This window comes from Danio aesculapii, chromosome 11, assembly GCF_903798145.1.
Source record: "Danio aesculapii chromosome 11, fDanAes4.1, whole genome shotgun sequence".
Classification (NCBI taxonomy): Eukaryota; Metazoa; Chordata; class Actinopteri; order Cypriniformes; family Danionidae; genus Danio; species Danio aesculapii.
In genome coordinates, this window is record NC_079445.1 from 10769148 (window position 1) to 10792146 (window position 22999).

General features: G+C 36.0%; 1 protein-coding gene across 1 annotated transcript; it reads left to right on the forward strand.

Moving 5' to 3' along the window:
* The first annotated feature begins 16754 nt into the window (after positions 1–16754).
* Positions 16755–22333, forward strand: LOC130237441 (uncharacterized). Its single transcript, XM_056468379.1, has 2 exons — positions 16755–18310; positions 21920–22333. Exons 1-2 carry the CDS (start codon positions 17273–17275, stop codon positions 22244–22246), a joined length of 1365 nt encoding a protein of 454 aa, XP_056324354.1. The 5' UTR covers positions 16755–17272; the 3' UTR covers positions 22247–22333.
* Positions 22334–22999: the final 666 nt, after the last annotated feature.

Sequence of the window (22999 nt, forward strand, 5' to 3'; positions counted from 1 at the left end):
TAAACGGAAATAGAATATTGAGTAGGGGGCGGGGCTTTCTTTGTGCAAATCATTCCCTCATAGAATACTAGCAGTAAGAGAAGTGTGGTTAAGAATATTGTGGCTGAAGTGGTTTTACATGAATTTACTCAACACAACTACTTGCGAACCATACTAGTGAACTGGCATATGTAAACATAAAAACATAAGCTCTGTCCCAAATGGCACACTATACATGTTGCGCTTATGCACTATGTACTTAGCACTTACACACTCAACAGCATAGTATATGTATGTAGTGTCATCCCAAATGAAACACTAACGTTTTTTTACTAAGTGGAAACTCAAACCGTTTAGTTTAATACCGTTTCATAAATGTACCAAATAATACCTGCTAAGAGTATAACCGCATTCACCATCGGGAGGCACTATAATCACTCTCGTAGGAAAATTTTGTTTTCACAATCCAAAATAAATAATGTAATCTAACGTGCGCCCGAAAGCTCCGCTCCTTCCTCTACGTGAGCAAAGTTGCGGTCGTTGAGTGCGTGCAGTGTCCAACAGTCTACATTTAATTTTATTAGTTGAATAAGTGCATCATCCAGATCGAATTTTCAATATGAACGCACTAGTTACACTATTTATACTACAAATGCCATAGAATAGTGCCAACGTATGCAATTTGTGACGCACCTATAGTATTATTCTTTTAACAGTCCAGGACACCAGAAATGCATAAGCATTACTCAGAACGTCTTAGCAACCAAATAACAACAGATGCATATCAATGTAGAGCTGGGTTGAACAATATAAAACAAAATAATCATTATCACGATAATAGTATATGCAATATATTAGGGGTGTGACAAGATCTCGTGTCACGAAATCTTGCAAGATTTCGCCACATTTCTCATTGAGTTGGGATGCTAGCATGATGGAGTGAGGGTGAAATTGCCATTGAAGATTGGAGGCAGGATTGCATTTGAACTGCAAACCTAGCAACCCAGGTTGGCCTCGGTGTTGCGTGTGTCACTCGGTTGCTTGGGCGGGTGACATAACCATTTTTTTCACCAGTTAGTTCAACAACTGCCTAAATAGTTGTGCGTTTTCTGATTTTTTTCAGTTAAATAAAAATCGATTTTCCATTCATATATTAGCAATATAGTTTAAATGCATTAAAATAGAAGTAAAATAACATTTATTACATGTTGATTTATAAAAGCACCTAAATTGTTTAGCATTTTGTATTTTATTTTTTCAGTTGAATAAAAGTATAGTGGTCGAGAAAGCTTAACGTGCTGCAATTTAAGAAAACACATGCAATTACAAAAAACACCAGCAAATTAAGATCTTTATCTGTTTGACAGCACACAGACTGCAAATCTTCACAATGCATACACAATAAAAACGCGCTGCATTTTCTCACATGCAAACAATTTACGAAAACACGATTCATTTTCTCACAATGCAAACAATTTACAAACACACGCTACATTTTCTCAGAACGCAAACAATTTTACGGAAACACATTTTCTCACAACGCAAACAATTTACGAAAACGTACTGCATTTTTCACAAAGCAAACAATTTACGAAAACGTACTGCATTCTCACAACGCAAACAATTTACGAAAACGCACTGCATTTTCTCACAACACAAACAATTTACGAAAACGCACTGCATTTTCTCACAATGCAAACAATTTATGAAAACACACTACATTTTCTCACAACGCAAACAATTTACGAAAACGCACTGCATTTTCTCACAACACAAACAATTGACGAAAACATGCTAAATTCTCACAATGCAAACAATTTACGGAAACACGCTACATTTTCTCACAATGCAAACAATTTACGAAAATGCACTGCATTTTCTGACAACGCAAACAATTTATGAAAACGCACTGCAGTTACAGTTACTGAAAGAATTGCTACCTGTTATAGGAGAACCTCTTCTTAACATTATCAACTCTTCTTTATCTTTAGGCCATGTTCCAAATCCCTACAAGTTAGCTGTTATTAAACCTATTATTAAGAAACCACAACTGGAACCCAGCAACTTAGCTAATTATAGGCCTATTTCAAACCTTCCATTTATATCTAAAATACTAGAAAAAGTTGTTTCTGCTCAATTATGCTCCTTTCTGCAGACCAACAATGTTTTTGAAGTGTTTCAGTCAGGTTTCAGAGCTCATCACAGTACAGAAACTGCATTAGTGAAAATAACCAACGATTTACTCTTAGCTGCTGACCAAGGGTGCATCTCGCTATTAGTTCTACTCGATCTTAGTGCGGCATTTGACACCATTGACCATGGTATCCTTATTAATCGCTTAAAGTCTACAGGTGTCCAGGGACAGGCCCTACAATGGTTTAAGTCGTACTTATCTGACCGTTACCAGTTTGTAAATATAAATGGACAGCCTTCACAAATCAGCCCAGTAAAATACGGGGTGCCTCAAGGATCAGTTTTAGGCCCTTTACTGTTTACAATATACATACTACCCCTGGGAGACATTATTAGAAGACATGGGATCAGCTTTCACTGCTATGCAGATGATACTCAATTATATATTTCAACTAAACCTGACGAGACGTCTAATCTGTCCAAGCTAACTGAGTGTATTAAAGATGTTAAAGACTGGATGACCAACAATTATCTTCTCTTAAACTCAGACAAAACAGAATCATTACTTATTGGGCCTAAATCCTGTACACAGCAGATCTCACAACTCGATCTACAATTAGAGGGATACAAAGTTAGCGTTAGTTCTACTATAAAAGATCTGGGTGTCATATTAGACAGCAATTTAACTTTTAAAAATCATATTTCCCATGTCACAAAAACTGCTTTCTTTCATCTGAGAAATATAGCTAAGTTACGAAGTATGCTATCCATCTCAGATGCAGAAAAGCTAGTCCATGCTTTTATGACTTCTAGGCTGGACTACTGTAATGCTCTGTTTGCTGGCTGCCCAGCATCCTCTATTAACAAACTTCAATTAGTACAAAATGCAGCTGCCAGAGTTCTAACCAGGTCTAGAAAATTTGATCACATCACCCCAATTTTATCCTCCTTACACTGGCTGCCTGTTAAGTTTCGTATTGAATTTAAAATATTGCTTCTTACATATAAAGCTCTAAATAATCTAGCTCCTGCTTATCTAACCAATCTTCTGTCTCGCTACAATCCAACTCGCTCTTTAAGATCTCAAAACTCAGGACTTCTGGTAGTACCTAGAATAGCAAAGTCGAGTAAAGGAGGTCGAGCCTTCTCATTTATAGCTCCTAAACTCTGGAATAGCCTTCCTGATAACGTCCGAGGCTCAGACACACTCTCCCAATTCAAAACTAGATTAAAGACCTATCTGTTCAGTAAAGCATACACTTAGTGCACCACTTAGGGGGCTTCCACACAGGTTATGCATCTTGCTGATATACACTGTGAACATCAGCTACGCTAATTATTTTCTTTATTCTCCATTTCCACCTGGGGATACTCTTCCCGAGGCCCTCAGACTATGCAGAGTCACTGATTCGATCCAAGACCAACGACGAGATGATCCCAAGGTTTCCATATCCTGGACCTGGCCGAATCCTGAACAACTACTGCGATGGTCATGGAAGAGTGGAGAACATGAGACTGTTTCCTATGACGCTCCAGAGACAGACGAGTCTTCGCTGAGGCCAGCTTCCAGCCTCCGCCACTGAGACTGCAGCTCTGCACAAGACGTTTGGCCAGCGGAGAAATTAAAATGGTCGTGCCCAACTGAGCCTGGTTTCTCTTAAGGTTTTTTTTCTTCACTTCCGCCTTTAGTGAAGTTTTTTTCCCTCTCCGCTGTTGCCACTGGCTTGCATGGTTCAGGATCTGTAGAGCTGCGCATCGTTGGATTTGCTCTTCAATATTTGGACTCTCAGTAGTGATTATTAAACCACACTGAACTGAGCTAAACTGAACTGAACTTAAACACTACAAACTTAACTACACTGTTCCTATTTACTGTGACCTTTTATGTGAAGCTGCTTTGACACAATCTACATTGTATAAGCGCTATACAAATAAAGGTGAATTGAATTGAATTGAATTGAACTGCATTTTCTCACAATGCAAACAATTTAGGAAAACACGCTACGTTTTCTCACAACGCAAACAATTTACAAAAACACGCTACATTTTCTCACAACTCAAACAATTTTCCGAAAACGCACTACATTTTCTCACAACGCAATCAATTCACGAAAACGCACTGCATTTTATTAATTGTTTATGTAAAAATGCAGCGCGTTTTTTTATGTGTATGCGTTGTGACGATTTGCAGCACATGTGCTGTCAAACAAATAAAGATAGTTTCTTAATTTGCTGGTGTTTTAATGTAATTGCATGTGTTTTCCTAAATTGCAACACGTTACGCTCTCTCAGCCACCGCATAAAAGACTATTTTCCATTGATTTATTTCATCATTGAGGGTTTCTTAAAAATACTGTACAATCTCGTCTTGTCTCGTTCTAAAGAACCCAATCTCGTGTCTCGTCTCGTTTTGTGGCATAAGCATATCGCCAAACCCTTACAATATATCTTTTACCTGTTAATTTTAACATCATTAAATTCATTCATTACATTCAGTATTCATTTTCTTTTCGGCTTAGTCCTTTTATTCACCAGGGGTCGCAACAGCGGAATGAACCGACAGCTTATCCAGCATATGTTTTACACAACAGATACCCCTCCAGTTGCAACCCATCACTCGGAAACACCCATACATTCTCATTCACACACATACACTATGGACAATTTATCTTACCCAATTTACCTATACCGCATGTCTATGGACTTGTGGGGGAAACGGAAACACCCGAAGGAAACCAACGCGAACACAGGGAGAACATGCAAACTCCAGACAGAAATGCCAACTGATCCAGCCGAGACTCGAACCAGCGATCTTCTTGCTGTAAGGCGACAACACTACCCACTACCCACTGTTTTATTGACCTTACTCTTGATGTATAAGCAGGCACGGCCATTGGAATCATTTTGTCTAGAGATTTTCGCTCTCATTCACTTCTATTGATTTTTAGAAGATAAAAACAGCTGGTTATGCTGATTGATGATGCAAACGGATATTTTATTATTATTATTATTCTACTTTTTATGCATAGTCATGAACACACTTGTTTGTAGAGCAAGTAGTTTTCTGCTGTGTATTATTCCTAGTAATTTCATCAATAGGCAATTGAATTGTAAGCTCTAAAACAATCGCAAAGTATCGCTCTTCCACATTTCAGAATAAGGTCAATAGAAAACATGGAAACACCAAAGATACTTTAATATGTTGTTGTGCTTTATTGAACTGCATAGAGTAGCATTATAAAAGAACCTTGTTCAGAAACTGTATTTAGTATTATAAAACTATTAAGATGCGTTTTGAATACTTAGCTCATTGATGAACATGATTTATGGAGTCCCAAAGGATTATAAGACAACAACTTCCATGATTCCATACTCAGTCACAGCATCATCAAAATATGCTTTTGTTGTGAAAACACATCGTCTAGTGGCAAACTGTGCCTTTAACGCAGACCCCCTTAACAACCACACCTCTCTCATCAACTGATCTTTATTTTTTCTTTTGTTGATCTGAATGGGCTTGTGGTGGAACGTTTTGTGTCATTCGTTTCTATAGAAAACCACACTGGTGACAGCTCGAAGTTAGCTTTGTGTTACTTTTTATGACGAGTAATGTGTTACATTACTTTTGAGTTACTTTTTGTTTACCTGGACGGGGCTTGATCTATTTCAGAACTGGCAAGGTTTTTTGTTTAGTTTTTCATAAATAGAGGATCTCTGTAATGAACAATGCATTATATAACCTTCGTTTCCCTTTACAGAAACACATAAAAAGTAATTATGTAGGATAATATCTTCTGACACATTTCTTGAACCCAGAACTTTACAGGCCATATAAACAGATTAATGAAACTTAAAAGCAATGTGTTACTTTTTGTCTAATTAGTTCAGTAAAATCACTATCCATTGAGACAATCCCCTTTTCCATGACAGAAATGTAAGGCTTTCTTTAATGTTGCCATCTTGGTTTTTGTCTGTTTCTGCAGGGAGCTCATTCTCTCATCGAGTGCAGTATTCAACATACGTGTATGTTTATTTTAATACGGCAATTAATTTTTTTTAAAGCTAATTAATGAAACTGAAAAGTAACTTGTGTTACATTTTTAAAAAGTAACTCAAATATTATTACTTCATTTTGTAAAATAATGCATTACTTTACTCGTTAGAAAAGTAATATATGAGCAATTTCACGCGAGTAGCAGTGTGATGGGGCTGTATACTGGCATTAGTGGGAGGCGTGTGTTGTGTCCCACCAGTGACGATATACAGCCATATCACACTGCTACGAGTGTGATATTGTATTTATACAACAGTTCGACTGCATAATCGTGTATATAAAAAAGAAAATCAAACACGAAGAGTCTAAAAATCCTTTTGTATGAGGAACTTTCTTCCACCATTCATTTACATCTGCAGTTGATGTCCGAACAGCAGAAACTACTGCTACTTCACAAACATCACTTTAGAGCTAGTATTTGAATGATTCTCTAGCGTAATATCTAAAGTGACGACAAAACAGATAATTTTGCTGAAATTTTTAGATTATAAAGCTGAACGACATGAAATGCCATCAGTCTACAGACATTTCCCAGTATTTCTCTGTTGTACTCAGGATATCACAATAATTAACCCCAAAAAAGCCAAAGCAACGCAAACACTACCAAATTACTGTTGTGTTTGTGCTAAGGAAAAACGCTAAACACATGCGGGCATTTCTTCTTTCTTTCTGTTTAGTAAACTAGTCTGCAGAAGCGAAAACAAGAGAGTCATTAGAAACAGATGGCCATCTTCGGTTTTAAGACTTTAAGATGAGTTCCATCTCACACTCAACACACTACAATTACTATGGTATAAATACAGCACTACATCTTACAAAAGAAATCGACTAGAAAGTCACTTACCTGTTTAATAATGATTTTATCAAGTGTGATTTGAATTATGCTGTTTTTTCATCCTCTAAGGGCTAAATATGCGGTCTGTGCCGCCATGTTGTGGATGGACAGCGTCAACTGTCTTTGGTCTGCTCAATGACAGACTAATGGCCACCGTCACGCGTTCTCTCAGAAAATATAAAGATTTTAAAATGGGCACTATCCTTATAAATAACTACATTCTTGACTAAAAAGCCTCAAAAGTACATTATGTTTTCCAACAGCAGCAATATTTGTCAAACTTTAGACTGAGTAGACTGAGTTTGGAGCATAAATTTAACTTATGTTAATGAATGGGAGTAGGCTTTCAAGTTTTTTCACATTTTCCCATCCTTTGTTTTTATTTTCACATCCTGATGTTGACAGTTATGGTCAAAGAGCTCTCTGATTTAATCCAAAATATGGTAAAATTGTGTTCTGAATGAAGGCAACATATGCTCATTCTGAAAATTTTGCCCTATATACATTTCTGGAGATCGCGAATTATGTAGCCAGAAGTACGTATGGCTGCATTTCGTCTTTAAAACAAATGATACGGGGCTGTATGACGCCGTTCCTTTTCGCACTTACCAGCTGACCGTTTACTTCTAAGTTGATTTTCCACTGTTACCAGTTTGTCCAGTAGCTCGCCATGTACGTCAGCAGACTTGAGACACAAATAAATAAAATAAACAAGTAAATAGGATGAGAATGTGGTCCAATCTGAAAAAAATCAGTGGGCTTTTTTTCTCGATTGCTTTTGAAAACACCATTGGTTGGGTTTAGGGAAAGAGGAGGGTGGGTCAGTTGATCGGTCAGTCAGTCAGTAGTCAACAGTGGCCTCTGGTGGATTTACGTGAGAACAGCAAACACGAATAGCACTTGTGAGAGAAATTTGAGATCTGAAAAAAGCGCACACAACGACCTCTGGTGGATTCGCGAAAACAAAAACATAGCTCCTGGGATGTATTCAGCACTCTCCAGAAATGTATATAGGAGTACGTTTTCAGAATGAGCCTGGTTGAATGAAGGTCTCAAGGAATTGGGATGACAAGGGTGAGTAATTAATAGCAGAATTTTCATTTTTAATATCACTGCAGTGAGTTTTACTCAGAGAAATGCCATATAAATTATAAGAAAAAATTATAAATAATAAAAAATGTAAATATATCTATTTCTGTTTGGTGCTATTACTGTAAATTATACTGTGAAAAATGTGTCACACTTTATTTTAAAGTACAATTCTTTTGTCTTTTATTTTAAGGTACATTTCATTTGCCTAAAACTCCCAGTTTGTTGCCTATAATTAGTTATTAAGATAGTAGTTGTGTTTAGGTATTACTGTAGGTAGGATTAGGGGTATATAATGTAATCGTGCAGAATATGTGCATTAAAAGTACCAATAAACAGACAATATTTTAATAAGAGGCAGGTAATAAGCCAGAGTTATTCCTTAAAATGTTACCAACATTACATATAAAACAATAATATACATATTGTTAAGAGAGAGAATAGCAAGTGTATAGAGATACACAGAGAGAGAGAGAGATAGTGAGAGAGTGCATCAGTCATCAGACAGAGTCGAGAGGAGAGTGGGAGAGACTGAGAGAGAGTAGGAGGAATGAAAATAAGAGTTTATATGCAAGTCAGCACCACAACTGGAGCCCAGCATTTCATCAGCGCAGACTCTTGGGTTATGTAAAGTAAAGGGCGTCAAAGGTAAGACACTTTTTTAATTACGTGTTTTGAGTTACAGTTTACTTTTGCATTAGTTTTTTGATTTTATTCTTACACTATAGACAAAAATAGCACTGCATAAATTAATTGCATAAACACTATTTTAATTGGCAGCAATGTTATGTCGAAACAAAATGTTCAGATAATTAGTTTTATATGTTGTTGTAGCTTTAGAGAGAGCAGTGTAATATAACTCTTCTTTTACAATAATATACAAGACATATTGTGGTTATGTAAAGCGTATAATAATAATATATTTCACAGATACTTCTTCTCATAAACTGGATGCATTTGAAAAATTATGTAGATGAACTGAGAGCTGAGAATTCATTCATGATTGATGACTCAATTATAGCTTCAATTCCCTGACAAATACAGTGCTCAGCATATATAACTGCATATACATTAGATTAGTCGGTACTGAAGCCAAATCTGGAGCTTGTCTAACAAAATAACTTACGATAACAGTTAAAAAAAAATACGCCCAAATTTATGTTATAGAAAAATATTAAATACAAATTTTAAAAAGAGAAAACATCAAGAAAAGCAATTATATATGATATTTTAATAAATATATCTGTTTAATAAATCTGTTTTGTTTAAATGCACCAAAATACAGTGCCTATATTTACTGAGAAATGGATACAAATATTTATTTTCAAAAAAGGTGTTCTCAATTATGCTGAGCACTGTATACCAGTTTTTACATGTAAATATATATATATATATATATATATATATATATATATATATATATATATATATATATATATATATATATATATATATATATATATATATATATTTCAGCTGTCCTACAGCAATGAGTAATTCTTGAATTTGCCTATCCCTCATTCAAATATGTCCTTTGGAGCTGATGGGCAGGATAGTACTGCCTGAAAGGGTTTTATTGAAAAATGGTCTCTTTATGTTATAAAGCGCATGTAGATTGAGGGCTATAAATTGCGTTTGACGGCATTCGCCATTTCATTTGAATAAACAGCTGGACGATTTGCATAGGTAAAATACCTCTTTCCACAGTTCATATATACATCAGGTGATAAAAGTGTAATGTCAGCGTGGGAAGTGCAAACTTTCATAACTCCAAATGTGTGTGTGCAAAATCAAAAGGGATCAATGAGATCAAACTAATATGTTCAACTCATTTCAATCCAAAACAGTGTGTTTGTGACCTTTCCTATAGTTGTGAAATGTTCACTGTAAAACCCAACAGTCAACTTTATCAAATGAAATGTGTGTAGTTAACTCTAAATTTACTGAAAGTTAATTCTGCTCATTTGAAAAGAGTTTCGATCTCAGTGCTGAAGGTAATTAGATGCCTCATTACTTCAACTTAAATGGAGTAAGTTCACAGTACTCAGATAGATTGTTTTTTTAATTCAAATGGTTTGTAGCAATCGGTTTCCTCAAACAGTTTGAGTACTCAGTTGGTTTGAGTTCTCTTCATTTATTGGGTTTTACTGTGCTCAGATTGCTTTATTTAATCAAATGGATTAAGTTGACTACTCATTAGGATTTGTTTTTAAACTTAACAGGTTTGTTGCAATCGGTTTCCTCAAATGGTTTAAGTTGCCTTAACTTATTGGGTTTTACAGTACTCAGTTGGTTTGAGTTCTCTCCATTTATTGGGTTTTACTGTGCTCAAATTGCTTCATTTACTCAAATGGATTAGGTTCACAGTACTCATTAGGGTTAGTTTTTGAACTTAAATGGTTTGTTGCAATCGGTTTCCTCAAACGGTTTGAAATACCTTAACTTTTTGGGTTTTACAGTGCATTTCAGTAGTGACTTTATAGGAGCAATCAAACATGCACTGTTATTATGTCAACGTGTAGCCATGGAAACGCCCTGACACGGAGGCAGACGGTAGTTTGTAGACTAAAAAGCTGGTGTGAAACGGGTCGTCTGGCACTGAATGCTGTTATTAGTGTACTATTAAGCTATCAAATTGTAAGAGAAGAGACTCCTGTAAAGTATAGAGCACTGTTTCCACTAGGATACACTTGAACAAAAAAGAAACGTTCTTTGCAGTTTAAGAGAGTGTTAAGAAACACCATATACTGTAATACAAATACGTATTAAAATTTTAAATGAAAGTACCTTGATAATGATTGAAGAAGTAAACAGTAGCCTATTACAGTATGTAGCTAGTTCCTCATAAAATGAACTACACCTCTGATGACTATCCTTGTCACAAATGAATAAATAACTGTGGTCGCACTTTATTTTGATGGTCTGTTTCTTTAATTTAAGTTACATTGCAACTAATTTTCATTAGATTATAAGTAGACTATTAGGTTGAGGTTAGGATTAGTGTAAATTGACATGTACTTGCAAAGTTTCTTATAGTCAGTTAATGTCTGTTGAAGGAGCAGTATCAACAGATATTAAGCAGACAGTCTAATAATACTGTATAATAAATTGACTATCAAAATAAAGTGTTACCATAACTATTGCACAGTAATTTCTATCAAATTACAATACAGATAGGTTTATATTAGGGCTGCACAATATATCATTTCAGCATCGATATCGCAATGTGTACATTCGCAATAGTCACAAGCAAGATATGCAATGTTGAGTTGACTTTGCAGTTTATTTTTTACATTTACATATACAAAACCATAAAGCATGCATTGTTTCTCTCACGTCTTGCTTCATTGCATTCATCTATGCTTGTAGTTTTTACATTTTATGCATGATTCCCTTCCCTATACCATCTCAGTGAATCAAAATTAATGCATTTGATAACAATTTAGGGACCAATTCTTACTATTAACTAGTTGCTTATTAGCATGGTTTTTATTGAGATATTTGCTGCTTATTAGTACCTATAATCTACATATTCTGCATGATTTTATTCTACATCCCTTACCCAATACCTAAACTGCCTTAATATAATGTATTATTAATAAGGAGCAAATTAGGAGTTTATTGAAGCAAAAGTCATATTTAATGGTTTGCTAATAGCGAGAATTGAACTTTAAAATAAAGTGTGACTATAAATTCTTTTCAAATAGTGCTGTTCAGTGATTTGGTGAAATTGTATTCACTACCTGACAAAAGTCTTGTCGCCTATCCAAGTTTTAAGAACAACAAATAATAACTTGACTTACTGTTGTTCATTTGGTATTAGAAATGACTAGTATGGTTTGCTAATAGCGAGAATTGAACTTTAAAATAAAGTGTGACTATAAATTCTTTTCAAATAGTGCTGTTCAGTGATTTGGTGAAATTGTATTCACTACCTGACAAAAGTCTTGTCGCCTATCCAAGTTTTAAGAACAACAAATAATAACTTGACTTACTGTTGTTCATTTGGTATTAGAAATGACTAGTATGAAAGGCCTCTAGATTACGCTTATTTTACCAAAATCTTGTCTTGATTTTTAATTATTTAGGACAGTAAGGTCTGAATTTGCTTAGAAAAAAGTCTTGTTACTTAACAGAAATAATGTATAGTATTGAATATAAAGTCATGCTGCAGTGGAAAAAGAATTACTGCATCCGTACATCTCTGCAATGACTCAAATAACTTATTAATAAAGTCATCTGGAACGGCAAAGAAAGCGTTCTTGCAGGACTCTCGGAGTTCATCAAGATTCTTTACATTCATCTTCAATGCCTTCTCCTTCATCTTACCCCACACATGCTCAATAATGTTCCTTTCTGGTGACTGGGCTGGCCAATCCTGGAGCACTTTGACCTTCTTAGCTTTCAGGAACTTTGATGTGGAGGCTGAAGTATGAGAAGGAGCGCTATCCTGCTGAAGAATTTGCCCTGTCCTGTCGTTTGTAATGAAATGGGCAGCACAAATGTCTTGATACCTCAGGCTATCGATGTTGCCATCCACCCTGCAGATCTCTTGCACATTTCCATACTGAATGTAACCCTAAATCATCAATTTTCCCTCACCAAACTTGACTGATTTCTGTGAGAATCTTGGGCTCATGCAGGTTCCAATTGGTCTTCTGCAGTATATGTCGATTGGGATGGTTCAACAAATGATTTATCAGAAACATCTACCTTCTGCCACTTTTCCAAATGTTCAACTAGAAGTCAAGTTATTATTTGTTTCTCTTACAACTGGGATCGATGGCAAAACTTTTGTCAGGTAGTGTAGTGTTAATGTGTGAATTATTAAAGTGAAACATGTTTCGTGTAGCTTTGGGATGTAATGGATAACAGTATTTTTATTGGTCATTAAATCAAATTGAACAATCTTGTTATTCTGTTAATGATTGGTTAACACCAGTTTTAGTGTATGTGTGTGAATGTGTATGGATGTTTCCCAGTACTGGGTTGCAGCTGGAAGGGCATTCGCTGTGTAAAAAATAAGCTGGATTAGTTGGTGGTTGATTCTGCTGTGGCGACCCCTGATGAATAAAAGGACTAAGATGAAAGGAAAAGGAATGAATGAATGAATGAATGAATGAATGACCTTAGATTAGGTTTGGAAGGTGGCATTTGGTATTTTATTCAACCTTTGGTATGGTGGTCTAAATTTGTAAATGTTAGCACTTGTAGATCCTCAGGAAACCAAACACAGTATTGAAAACCAAGGTTATGTAAGCTTTTGCCGAAGGTTACAGAGCTAAATACAAAATAACATACATTTTGTATCATCTCTCTTATTGTGTTCAATTATTCACATTTTAAATTCTTCAAGAAGTGTGTAAAACTTTAAGCAGAACTGTATGTATACATACATGTGTGTGTTTCAGTTAATTATTATATAACTCTGAAAGAATTTTCCTAAATGGTTCATTTGTGGTCTTGTGGACTTATAAGTGCTCTAGAACCAACCTAGAACCAATGTATATATGTATATATTTATGTATTTATTTATGTATTATACACACACACACACACACACACATTTTTTTCAACTACCAAAAAAGAAGATAATATTGATATGGCCTTTTATAAACAGTTAACTTGTGGCAGAGGAAATATTAAGTCATTTAACCTTTTAGTCTTAAAATTTATTTTTTAATACTTAATAGTATTTTAATTCTATTATACTTATTTAACTATAACAAACTGCATATATATTTATAGTGTGAGGATAAAGTAATATTAAAATCATTGTTTTATATAAAGATTAATTTGATACACAAAAAACATTATACAAAATCTTTCTTGTGAATAAAAAAGTGATTCAGACAAAAAAAATCGTCTGATAAAATATGTGTACAGCAACATGCATTAAGAAATGACATGACGTAAATCTAAATCTAATGTTGAATGTGTTTCTTTTGTTGTTACAATATGGTCACACTGCCTTTATACTGACATCTATTGGTGTGACTGTAGCATAGCAAAAAGCTAAAATTGCCACTGTCGTATTGTAGAAAATGCAATACACAATCCATTTGTTTACTTAAATGATAAATGTTTACTTAAACTAGAGGGCAATGTGAAGTATATATGTTATATGCATGCGGTGGTGAGAAACAACAATAATAATCATATAGCCTAAATAAATGTTTAAAATAATTGATGTTGAATGGTTAAGAAAAACCTAAAGAAATAGTTCACCCAAAAATGAAATCTCTGTCATCATTTACTTACCCTCACATACTTATACAAGATAGAAACTCATAAAGCTTTAAAACCACATGAAGGAGAGCGAATTCTCTGACTGTATCTGTCTGCGAACTGCAAGAGAGGGGGGAAACATGAAGGGGCGTAACTTTTAGAAAGTTAGAGGTGTAACTTGCAGTAATCGAGACCCCATTGAGCCATGCGAGATGACACAACGAGATTTAGTTGGCAAGATGGTGGAAATACTTATAAAAGAACCTTTTCACCAAATGTTTTCATGAGTTTTGTCCAAGTTTATCCACAACCAATTCATTTAATATATTATTTTATTCATTCATTTAGCAAGTCCACCATGCAACTCTTCTGCCTGACTTCATCCATTTTGTCATGACAGTTAGCCTACTTAGCCTTGCAGCTGTACGTTAATAACTGTTATTGTTGGATTAGGAATTGGGGTTAGTGTAGACATTAATAACTGTGATCGTTGGGGAAGGTGTAGACGTTAATAACTGTTATGGTTGGGTTTAGGTTTGGGAAAGGTGTAGATGTTACCAACAGTGATGGTTGGGTTTAGGGTTGTGGTAGGTATAGACATTAATACATTTAAATGTGGTGTAGGTGTAGTTTTAGACGTTAATAACTGTGATAGTTGGATTAAGGGTTAGGGAAGGTGTAGACATTAATAACAGTGATGGTTGGTTTAGGGTTGGGGATGGTGTAGACATTAATAACTGTGATGTTAGGGTACGTGTAGACGTTAATATTGATGGTGGTTGGGTTTAGGTTTGGGGTAGGTGTAGGCGTTAATAACTGTGATGGTTGGGTTTAGGTTTGGGAAAGGTGTAGATGTTACCAACAGTGATGGTTGGGTTTTGGGTTGTGGTAGGTATAGACATTAATACATTTAAATGTGGTGTAGGTGTAGTTTTAGACGTTAATAACTGTGATAGTTGGATTAAGGGTTAGGGAAGGTGTAGACATTAATAACAGTGATGGTTGGTTTAGGGTTGGGGATGGTGTAGACGTTAATAACTGTGATGTTAGGGTAGGTGTAGACGTTAATATCGATGGTGGTTGGGTTTAGGTTTGGGGTAGGTGTAGGCGTTAATAACTGTGATGGTTGGGTTAAGGTTTGGGGAAGGTGTAGACGTTAATAACTGTGATAGTTGGGTTAAGGGTTGAGGAAGGTGTAAACGTTAATAACTGATGGTTGGGTTCAGGGTTGAGGAAGATGTAGACTTTATTAGCTGTGATGTTTGGGTTTAGGGTTGGGGATGGTGTAGACCACAGATGTCAAATCCAGTTTCTGGAGGGCCGCAGCTCTGCACAGTTTAGTTCCAACCCTGTTTCAACACACCTGTAGATTTCAAACAAGCCTGAAGGACTCATTTAGTTTGATCAAGTGTGTTTAATCATGGTTAAAGCTAAACTGTGCAGAGCTGTGGCCCTGCAGGAACTGGATTTAACACCTGTGGTGTAGACGTTAATAACTGTGATGTTTGGTTTTAGGTTGAGGAAGATGTAGACGTTAATAACTGTGATGGTTGGGTTTAGGGTTGGGGAAGGTGTACTGTAGACCTTAATAACTGGGATGGTTTGGTTTAGAGTTGTGGTATGTGTAGATATTAATAACTGTGATGTTTGGGTTTAGGTGTGGAGTAGGTGTAGGTGTTAATAACTGATGTACAGTGACATCTTGTCGACAACATAGACATGTGGCTGTTCATAACTTCAAGTTACAACTCCACTACAAGTTACGCCCCTTTATGTTACGCTCGTCTTGCAGTCCACAGACAGACCCTACTCGAATGGTGAGGTCATTTTCATTTTAGAGTGAACTGTCCCTTTAAATAGTAAAGTTTGTAATTCTGTTTAATTTATTAATATTCATTCATTTTCTTTTCGGCTTAGTCCCTTTATTAATTCGGGGTCGCCACAGCAGAATGAACCGCCAACTTATCCAGCACATGTTTTACGCAGCGGATCCCTTTCCAGCCGCAACCCATCTCTGGGAAACATCCATACACACTCACCCACACTCATACACTATGGACAATTTAGCCTACCCAATTCACCTGTACCGCATGTCTTTGGACTGTGGGGGAAACCGGAGCACCCGGAGGAAACCCACAGGAACGCAGGGAGAACATGCAAACTCCACACAGAAACGCCAACCAACCCAGCCGAGGCTCGAACCGGTGACCTTCTTGCTGTGAGGCGACAGCACTACCTACTGCGCCACTGCGTTGCCCTTCATTAATATGTAATGGTATAAAATATTAAGCATAATACTTCAGATTTATTTAATTAAATGTTGTTGTTCACAACATAATGTTGTATAGTAGCTGCCTAAATTCAGCTTTCACTATCAACAGATCATTTATTATTGTTATTAATTCACTCTCTTTTTTTGTCTTTTTCAGCAAATCGTGGAACTGGAAACCACCTGATCGTTCCCCCAGTCATTGAATGCCAATAGATTCTTTTGAATCCGAAAGCTATTTTTACATCGCAACAACCCAAATAACAATTTGAATCATATACCCCTAAATTTGCCCCCCAAAATACCTTTAACAATGTTTTCTGAAAACATAACAAATAATTTCATACCTTTTACTGATTGTACTTCTCTAAAATGACTAATTAAGTTGATGTAAAGACAGAAAATGAACAATACAACATTTAAGTCAAATGTGATACTGCCAATATTGGGGAAAACAAGTAGTATATTACAATCTTTAGTGACTTTTAAAAAAACAACAACAAAACTAAACTAAATCTGTTACTTAATTACATTTTAAGGAAAGTAATATGAAAGTAGCCAATGTGTTAGGCTATTCTTGCCTTTTTTAAAGACTAAGATAGGCTAAAAGTTGTATTATTTTGCTTTTTTTTACCCAACAACTGATACTACAAAATAATTGTTGTGTACTCATTCTAAAAAAAACATGAGTTCCTCTATTTTAGAAAAATGGGCAACAGAGTCTGACTCTTTACCAAGATGCAATGAACAGTCACCAGAACCCATTTTTAAAACCCCATCACCTTTTTGGAATCAGGATTTAATATTCAAAAGACCAAGACAAGTACACGAGTACACACCTGATGCTGTTAGAGAGGCATACAACTTGTATACTTACAGGTGTGATTTAGGCTCTTACACAAATCCCGACCTTCGTTTTGGAGCAAATCAGACCCACTCTTCACTGAGTCTAAACTCTTCCAACAGTAGATATCTTCCACCTTCATCAGAATTGTTTGTGACTGATCCAAACATGCTGCACATTGGAAGAGGAGCTTCATATGGGAGGTATTTCACTCCAGAAGCAGGGTATGGACTTGTCAAAGGCTTTAGAAAGCTGCGTAATCCACAAACCGACACACTGCCAGCTTCATATTTCTATAGAGGAGTTGGTAGGGATGTTCAAAGAAGAGATTTTCCAATGGAGGAAACCAAAACAGCCATGCAAAAGGACAGACTGAGGTATTCACACTGCTACCAGGAACCACAGAGTCAGAGAATCTGCTCCAAAAGAGACTATGAGAGATATTATGTTAAAACTAACCCACTTTTGGGTTCTCTCTTACATATTGATTCAAATAAAGAACATTTTAAATACAACTCAGAGCACAGCCATCACCAACTGCTTGGTTTTAGTAATGATGCTGGGCCTGAAAAGAAAACAAGCGAAGGGCTCCCACTGCTGCTCTGGAGTGGAGATGCACAAAAACGCAGCAGAAACGCACACGTTAAATCATCGTCTTCGGCGCTGTGGGTTCTCCGTCGCTTTGTTGAAGGCTCTTTGGTGGAGCTGGAGGGTGGTCGGCTGAAGCGTGTGGAGGATTTGAGGACAGAGGATTTGGAGCAGTGTGCGCAGTTACATCCCGAGCTGATGTTGAAACGTTTTACTGTGTTGAAGATCATACCGTCACACACACCTGCGCTTTCTTGTTTACATGTGCAGATTGAGCATGACTACTCGCAGGTAAGCACACACACATACACACGTTGAATAAAAAAAAGTAAGTCAATAATTAAGTAACAAAAAATCTGATGTAGCCTATGTAAAGACATGTTAAAGAGATAGTTCACGCAAAAATGGGAATTCTGTTATTGTTTACTCAGCATTGACTTGTTTAAACAAGTTTGATTTGTTTTTGATGTTCTGTTAAACACAAAAGAAGATATTTTGAAGAATGTTAACCGGTAACCATTCACGTTATCCACAGTAGAGAAAAACATATCCTATGGAAGTTGATTACATTCTTTAGTATATCTTCTTTTGTGTTCAGCAGAAAAACTCAAAACTGATTTGGTCATTAGTAAATGTTTCCATCCACCTATCTATTTTGCAATATCACATTAAAAAGTGCTAATGGAAAAAAGATGCACAAATTCTAAAAACGTTTATAAAAAAACATGTCTACACTTTTTTCTGATAAGGAAAAATGTGCATAAAATACAATGAAAACTTATTAACTAATATAAATTCCAGAACGCACATAAAAAGTCATCTGATTTGTTTTACCGGATGTGATAACAAAAATAGACAGCATAAATTGACAAACCAGCAGACTGACCTCATTATAAAACGTCTGAAATGTTGTTTTGTACGGTGGCAGAGAGAGCTTAACATGCTGCAATTTAAGAAAACACGTGCAATTAGGGCTACACAATATATCAGCTTAGCATCGATATCACAATGTGTGCATTTGCAATAGTCACATCGCAGGACATGCAATGTGGAGTTGGGACTATTATTGTTGCTGTACATTGTTTACATTTTACATTACATTTGATCATTCAATAATAGGGGCAGGACGAAATAACAGTATGATGAATGAGGTGGCGCTTCTCGTAATGGCGGATTGAACATATATCAATTTTGCAGTTTTAAGAAATAAATGTGCTGTTAATAAAAAAAAAAAATCTTTTGTAGGAAGATGAAAGATAAAAGAAATACAAATTTGTGATGCATTTTTCCCTCTTCATTTACAAATATCATAATATATTGTGGATGGTTTTCTTGTGATATATTGCTGATATTATTCATTCATTTATTTTATTTTCGGCTTAGTCCCTTTATTAATCTGGGGTCGCCACAGCGGAATCAACCACCAATTTATCCAGCGTATGTTTTATGCAGCAGATGCCCTTCCCGCTGCAACCCATTACTGGGCAACACCCATTCACTTCCATTCACACACATACACTATGGACAATTTAGCTTACCCAATTCACCTATACCGCATGTCTTTGGACTGTGGGGGAAACGGGAGCACCCGGAGGAAACCCACGTGAACACGGGGAGAACATGCAAACTGACCCTGCTGAGGTTCAAACCAGCGACTTTCTTGCTGTGAGGCGACAGCGCTACCCACTGTGCCACCATGCTGCCCATTGCTAATATCGTGATCTATTATTATCAGGGGCAAAATTCATATCGTATTACTGTACCTGAATATCTGACTGATTTCACTTTAATCTTATTTATTCTTGTGATTTCTTTGATTCACTTCTCTACAAGATCATTCCAAACAAAGTTAATGATTTTAGTCCAAATATAGTTATTCAAGTCATCTGGCGAAATCATATTCATATCGCAGCAAAATAAAATATCGCAATGTGTCACTCAAACAATTTACAAAAACGCGCAGCATTTTCTCACAACACAAACAATTTATGAAGGTGCACTGTATTTTCTAGCAACTCAAAAAATTTACAAAAACGAGCTGCATTTTCTCACAACACAAACAATTTATGAAGGTGCACTGTATTTTCTAGCAACTCAAAAAATTTACAAAAACGAGCTGCATTTTCTCACAACACAAACGATTTATGTAGGTGCGCTGTATTTTCTAACAACTCAAACAATTTACAAAAACATGCTGCATTTTCTCACAACGCAAACAATTTACTAAAATCCACTGCATTTTTTCTACAACGCAATTTACGAAAGCGTGCGCATTTTCTTACAACACAATTTACCAAAATGCACTGCATTTTCTCACAACGCAAACAATTTATGAAAATACACTGCGTTTTCTCACAACGCACATAATTTATGAAAGCGTGCTGCCTTTTCTCACAACACAATTTACAAAAATGTGCTGCATTTTCTCACAATGCAAACAATTTACGAAAATGTGCTACATTTTCTCACAACACAATTTACAAAAAAGCGCTGTATGTTCTCACAACGCAAACAATTTAAGAAAACGCACTGCATTTTCTCACAAATCAAACAATTTACAAAAACCTGCTGCATTTTCTAACAACGCAAACAATTTACGAACACGTGCTGTATTTTCTCTCAAATAAAACAATTTACGAAAACATGCTGCATTTTCTCACAATTCAAACAATTTACGAAAACGTGCTGCATTTTCTCACGATAAACAGTTTATGAAAACGTGTTGCATTTTCTCACAACGCAATTTACGAAAACGCGCTGCATTTTCTCACAATGCGCAAAATTTATGAAAACACACTGCATTTTCTCGAAACACAACAGAAATGTTTCAAGGGGACCCCAAAACGGGATAGAGCTGGCTATTTAGGGTATGGTTATTAGGGTTAATAAAATACAAAAGACAAGGGAATCAAGATGATAAAATAAACAAATAAAAAACTCACCTTTCAAAGATGACCTACAACTTTACTGAGCAATAGTCCCGGCACAGCGTCCGTCATGTTTTTGGGTCCCCTTGAAACATTTACGTTGTGTTCCGTTCTTTTTGCAAGTATTGTGAGAAAATGTAGCGTGTTTTATTCATGTTTGTTTTGTGTGAAAATGTGATGTGTTTTCTTAATGTGTTTGCGTTGTGAGGATCTGCAGCACATGTGCTGTCAAACTGATGAAGATTGTTTCTTAATTTGCTGGTGTTTTTTGTAATTGCATGTGTTTTCTTAAATTGCAGCACGTTAAGCTCTACCGACCACCGTTGTGTCGGTCATTCTAAAGTCCCTCAGCTAAAGACTGTCATCAAAGCAGTTTGGTATTATTACCTGCTAGAAATGCCCCAAAGTGAGGTTTCGTGCCTCAGAAAGCCACAGTGCATTCATTGTGTGTCACCTTTATTTTCTGAGGTGCAGGTAATTTATTACATAAGAAAAAATAGCATACATAGCATACTCCTGCTGCAACAAATTAAATTTTTATGTAAATATTTGGCGCAATTTTATCAGAAAGTGATGATTTTGTTCTCTATTGTCTCATTGAATGGAGACAGTGGTTTATTCGCAAATGCTGTGTAATGCAATATTCAAGTACATAAATCATATTTGCCTCTTTGGATAAAAACAAAGCTAACTTTTTTTGAGTGAACTGACCTGTTTTTTGGAAAAACAGTCAAAAACATAGTGGTTTGTTCAAACTACTTATTTAAATTGAGCTAAAGCAACATTATTCTTAAGGCTTTTTTGGGGACAACCTAATTGTTTTATGTTCAATCCACTCAAATTTGTGAAGACAAATACTAAGTTAACCTAATTCCTTTATATTGTCTCAACCCAAATCAGTTGTGTGGAACCCAGTGTAGGTGATAATACACAGTTGACATATTTCTTTGAAATATGAACATTTCCTCTGCAGTTGTCTTTGGAGGTGAGTGAAGGAATGCCCTTCTTTGTTTATGGCCACGGCTGGTCCTCCTGTAACCCTCAACACACAAGTCAAAATTGCAAACTACAGTGCCGCCAGCTAGAGGTGGGTGACTTGTGCCTGGCACTGACACGTATGCCCACCTCTTCATCAGAGCCGGACAATCGGAGCCGAAATGAGGTGGGTGAAGATCCCTTAATCCTGAGCAGTCATGCCGAAAACAAGCCCACACTGCAGATAAAAGATACATCAAGAAAAAGATGCTTCACAGCTCCAGAGCTCAGGGAGATTTCAAAGATACACCACACTACTGATTGAAAAATGAAAGACTGATATTTTGTAGAATTTAAGATTTTTTAAAAAAGAAAATTGCAGTAATTTTACTGTTATTATTGTTATTAGTATTGACACTTTAGTCTGTACATTGTAACTGAATCTTTTCACAAATTTGTGTTTGTACATGTAACTGCAATGTTAATAAATCAATTACTGTTTTAGAATTTGCGGTCAGTGAAATGATTTGTGAAGTTTTTGTTCAAGCTGAGGTTTATTAAACGAATCAAAAGTGTTTTTTTAGAATTTTAAAGTAATTTTTGATTGTTCTGTTCAACAACAGATTCTGCTAAAATCATATTTAATCCAAAATTAAATTAACAAATAACGAACATATATATTCTCTGTGGCTCTGGACAAGTGCTTATACTACTAGAATATTGCACGGCTTAGAGCCAATCAGATTAGAGAACTAGACAGAACTGCTGTATAAATGAGCAATATCACATGAGTAGCAGTGTGATACGGCTGTACATCAGCACTGGTGGGAGGCAAGCGTTGGCTCGAGGCTGCAGGCAGATTGACTTAGTGTCACACCTGTGTTGATATACAGCTATATCGCACTGCTACGAGTGTGAAATTGTGTTTATACAACAGTTTGACGGCAAAATTGTGTGTATAAACAAGAAAATTACATACAGAGTGTCTCAAAAATCCTTTTGTAAGCGGAACTACTTTCTTTCACCATTCACATCTGCAGCTGACGTCAGAAGCGCAGAAACCGTTGCTGCTTCACAA